Raw genomic sequence first — 5,000 nt, forward strand, 5'->3', positions numbered from 1 at the left:
AAAAAAGCAGTCTGAGGATTACATCTCGTGGGACATCAGGGTTGAGCTGTCTCGGATGTATGGCTCTCTGTACCCTGTCACAAAGCAGCTGCGGTTGAGGGGTATCAGGACACAATAGGAGGAAGAGTTGGGTCACATAATCTGTGAGATCTGTTATTGTTTCTGGTATTCCTCGCAAGTGTAGGTTATTCTTGCTCCACCTGTTATCTTGATATTCTTGTTGTTCTTGATCGTGCGATTGTGCGTTTTTTTTTTTAAAGATGTCTTGGTTGTCCGGTTTTTTAGTTTTTGTAGGAGGCATGATTGTGGGCACTTATTCCTCTAATATAGCTTTTGAATTTTAGTTTTGCTTTAGGAGCTTCTCATTGCAGTGAGACACTTGTGGGTCCCCTGGGAGCGAAGCAGCCTCAGGCCATGCCTGCACAGCCCTGCATAACACCTGCGCCCCCTCTCCGCATGCTCTCAGCAGGTGGCAGACTCCTTGAAGTCAGTAGTCCATAGTCTATAGATTATATTTTGCAGCTAGTTGATTTTTTTTGGAGTGACCGCTGTGTTCGTGTGCTCGGTTGCCAAGCACCCTTGTTGTCAGTACAGCATTCAGTTCCCAGTGGGACCAGTTTAATTTTTTATTTCTCCTGATCTGGTTAACATATAAACTTTGATTTTTAATACTTTTGTGCTTCAGATTGCTGCTGTAGTTCATGCACCTAAGACCTCCTTATGTCAGGGAAGCCGGCAGGGACAGTATAAAAAGGGTGATCTGTGTTTTTTAAATGGCCCTCTTACTGTTTTCAGGGTTTTTTCAATGGCTAGGGGTTTCCCTGCACAGGATTAAGCAATGGGGCTTTCCTATCCTCTCTGGGTTCTTCCCTACTCCCCCATCTGCTTTAGCCCACGTTCTAGCCACTGCAGGAGTCCTGTAGCTCTGCTCTCTCTCCCGTAGTTTCCTATATGCCCCACGTTGTCCTGGCGCCCATCTTGCAGTTATGGGGCTAAGGCACAGGGGACTGGTCGACGCACGAGCCGGGTAGCCTCGCAGCCCTCTCTTCTGTCCTCCGCTGATCACTCCCACAGGGAAAGGACCCGCTCAACTCCCCAACCCAAATGAGGACCGTTTTTGGGGCCTGGGGGCAGTGGTAGACTCACCCGACTCTGCAGTTCTCCGCCAAGGCTCCGCTCCAAAATGGCTGCAGCCGATCACTCTTGACTCCTTTTTTAACAGTTTATTGTCCTAATTTTTTCATGTGGCATATGATCAATACCGTGAAAATATAGTTCATTGGCATCACCTCAGTCATTCCCGGACTTATCTAGATACAGGAGTGTGCAGGTTATTTTTTTATTGACACGATATGCACTAGTACTAGTCTGTGAATTGTCGCCCGTTTTCCTACATATTAAATACTGCTGGAGCATGTAGGCAGATAAATGACTCCCAAGAGTTTTGCAGTTCAAGCTGCCGTTTTTTTTTTAAAGTGTTCTTTTACTTGAATAGTTAAATGTGTGTAATACCAACTTACCTACTGAAGATCAAAGCTGCAGGTCAATCCGTTTTCGTTTGATTGATCAGTGAAGATTGGTGACATCATTACAAGTTGGTGTCTGCTAAATGCCCCCCTTTTCATACTTTTGAATATTCATGAGCACTCCACTGACATGTGCAAGAGGTAGGGCAGGGCTCACAAAGGGGTGTGCCAGGGTTTGTGACAGGACATGAAGGGGCTGTGCCTTAGCAAATGGTTGCTATAGTAACAAACATGCTTGTTAAAATAGAATACAAGAAAATTGGTCTTTCAAAGTTGTTTTTTTTAAAAACAGAAAATGCTAAAAGTATTTTTTCTTAATACAGAAGTGATTCATTAAAAAAAAAACTCACATGCAGGATACTGCTTGAACTGCAGCTTCAATGAAGCTGCATATCGGGTATGTTATCGTTTTATCACTGTTTTCAAAATATTTACTTGGTGTAATGTACTTTCATGCTTTACAGCTTCCACATTTATAGGTTCCCATAGATTTCAGGGAGCCAATTTCCAAGAGGTTGGATGTTCGTATTCTGGAAATGGCTAGGGATTAAAATGTCCTTCAAGGTTTTGGAACGCCTGCTCACCATAGTTGTTTGGTTAAGAACTTATTTTACTTTCCCACATTACTGCTGCAACCACGAGTTATGATGTTTCTTTAATTTGAAATGTGATCTGTTTTTGTAGATATGCAATATGATGAGGATGATGATGAAATCACTCCAGATCTGTGGCAGGAGGCATGTTGGATAGTTATTAGGTAAGCTGTATGTGTACGTGTGTCTGTACATGACTGTCTGTACGTACGCCTCTGTCTGTACGTGTACTTATGTCTGTCTCGGTCTCCACTTTAAGGACCACTTGCATTGAAATGATACACACACCAGTATATAACAATTGGTTTACTAACAATAGAATAATGATATAACGTATCGCACAATATAACACACAATAATAACACAGGGTGAGTGTCCCCCAAAGTACCAAGGGTGCATGACACCAGTAGCCCTAGTGTCCTCCCCCAATGAGAACCAGTCCCAACCACGTATGGGGAGTAGCGCTACCCTTGTGGACCATTGGTGGACTTTGCCTCTCTGGGCACTCCTGTACCCAGGTACTGCTGAATGAGCAAAAAGGATCCGTCTGATCCCACAACGTCTGCTGAATCCTCTCTCTCTGGTCCGCATAGGCGTCTGCCTCTTGAGGGATCTCCAGCTGGAGGGTGTCCCCCCCCCCAATGTCTATTGTTGCCTGTGGTCTGATTCCTACACCTGACACTCTAAGGCTAAAGGGTAGCGTGCCTGTCTGGGGTCTTCCCTATAGCAGCCACATCTAGAAGGGGACTTAGGACCTAGTTGGGACCTAGGGGACAAACCTAGTCCAGGGGAGCACTGCTCCCTGGAAACTACCTCCACTGTTCTCTCCTAACTTCCAGTAACTGCCAAACTGTGTCAACTTTCTACCTGCATGTCCCGGGGACATGTAGTCCCTTGCGGAGCCTCTCCTAAGATGGCTGCCGCAACTCTGGGGACTGCACATGCGCAAACCTAAAATGGCCGCCACAACTTCTTGCCTCTCCACGCATGCGTACGAACTACAAGATGGTGGCCCCCGCTTGCTGGGTACGCAACGGAGCTCCGCCGCTCCCATACAACGCGGCCGCCCCTTTCCCCGACACTGGAGGTTAGAAGGGACATGTATGTATGTATCTTTTTTTTGATGGACTAAAATGAAACAAGAAATACATCTTATATTTCCAAAGTGTTCTTTTAGAGACAAATGACATATAGTTAACAATCTATGTGTCTGCTGTATGTGCCTGCCTGTATGTGCTTGCCTGCCTGCCTGTATGTGCGCGCGGCGGTGTGTGTTTCTTGCATAATTCTAGCCTAAGTGTTCTTTTAGAGACACATGTCATATGGTTAACATAGTTCCATATGTTCGCGTGTATGTCTATGCGCGTGTTTGTGTACGTGTGTGTGTTGCCAGTGTTGTTAATTTAAAGACCGATATACAGTATCTCATACATTGGAAGATTTAGCTTTCTAAATGATTAATAACGGTTTTCTAAATTCAAATTTGCTGCATCCTGTACTATAAACCATATAAAATGTTCATGTAAACTATTCAAACAAGCATGTTTCCCTGATACACATTTCTGTGTGTGTGTGTGTGTGTGTGTGTGTTTATAATTATTACGAGGGCATTTGTTTCCTATTTTGGTGGATGGATGCAAAATATGTTTCATACTATCGCTTGGTTTCTTTTAATTTTAGCTCATATTTTGATGAGAAGGGTTTGGTAAGGCAGCAACTTGATTCTTTTGATGAGTTCATTCAGATGTCTGTGCAGAGGATTGTGGAAGATGCCCCACCTATAGATTTGCAAGCTGAAGCTCAACACACAACAGGAGAAGTGGAAGAGCCGGTGAGATGCATTTAACATTAGATTTATATTGTGGTATTATGGCATATATTTTTTTCTACAGATCTCTACCTTTTGATGTGAAACTTCTTTGCTGGCACCTACTAAATTCTCATAGGACAAAATGTCTTGGATGGAGACGAAAATGTGTAACGGAAGAGATGTAATTCTATGGTGCTGGCTACGCATGTGCAGAAGTGGCCATCGCCGCGCGCATGTGTACAGATGCAGCGGCCATTATTTTAACAAATCACGCGGTATACCTCGGAATACCCATGTCATGGGGCGGGATTTCTTCCAACTGTACCGCCGTAAGACGCGAGTGCATAAAATAGCATTTTAGTGTTCTGGTTTTTAAACACCTGAAATTGGCACAGTACTGTACACATTACAAATCATTAATTTCATTGCATTTAATTGCACACAATCCATGAAATTCAAACAAAGCTACCGCGATAAACACGTGTGCCTGTGGCGATTGGCTGCATGGAGTGCAGCAGCGCACACAAACGGCGCCGTGATTTGATAAAATAATGGCCGCTGCATCTGTAGACACGTTCACCCTGCTTGTATTGCTTGCAGCTTTCTTGATGGAGAGCCTAGGATTGCATTGGAGAGGACAAACTATACTAAGTAGCTGTATACCTGGTATATCACTGAACAACCCTGTGCAAAGGTTAAGGGGAAATCAAAAGCGCCTCTTAAGACTGGAGACACACACACCTCTAATGGGCAGGCAATGTCCCATGTACACCTAGGGAAGGGGGGCAATATGCAGACCTTGTGTGCTTTTGATTTGGACGGTTAGACGAACATGCACAGGCTTACAAAGGAGACATATCTATAGTAAACATATCTCTACTCCTAAAGCTGCAGTTCAAGCTGCCGTTTTTTTTTTGTGTGTGTGTTTTTTTTTTTTTACTTCTATAGTTAAATGTGTGTAATACCAACTTACCTATTGAAGATCAAAGTTGCAGGGCAATCCCTTCTCCTTTGATTGATCAGTGAAGATTGGTGACGTCATTTCAAGTTGGTGTCTTATAAACGCCCCCT

The 5,000-nt window shown here is 43.9% G+C and overlaps 1 protein-coding gene across 4 annotated transcripts in view; it reads left to right on the plus strand.

Moving 5' to 3' along the window:
* The window catches only part of POLR2B (RNA polymerase II subunit B), a 299,158-nt gene that overhangs the window by 51,436 nt on the left and 242,722 nt on the right, over positions 1-5,000 (plus strand). For all 4 annotated transcript variants that reach the window (XM_075603624.1, XM_075603633.1, XM_075603642.1 and 1 more), the window contains exons 2-3: positions 2,211-2,283; positions 3,800-3,950. In XM_075603624.1, the coding sequence (XP_075459739.1) occupies positions 2,211-2,283; positions 3,800-3,950 (224 nt within the window). The remainder of the gene's footprint in view (positions 1-2,210; positions 2,284-3,799; positions 3,951-5,000) is intronic.

The sequence above is a fragment of the Ascaphus truei genome, chromosome 1 (genome assembly GCF_040206685.1).
Source record: "Ascaphus truei isolate aAscTru1 chromosome 1, aAscTru1.hap1, whole genome shotgun sequence".
Classification (NCBI taxonomy): domain Eukaryota; kingdom Metazoa; phylum Chordata; class Amphibia; order Anura; family Ascaphidae; genus Ascaphus; species Ascaphus truei.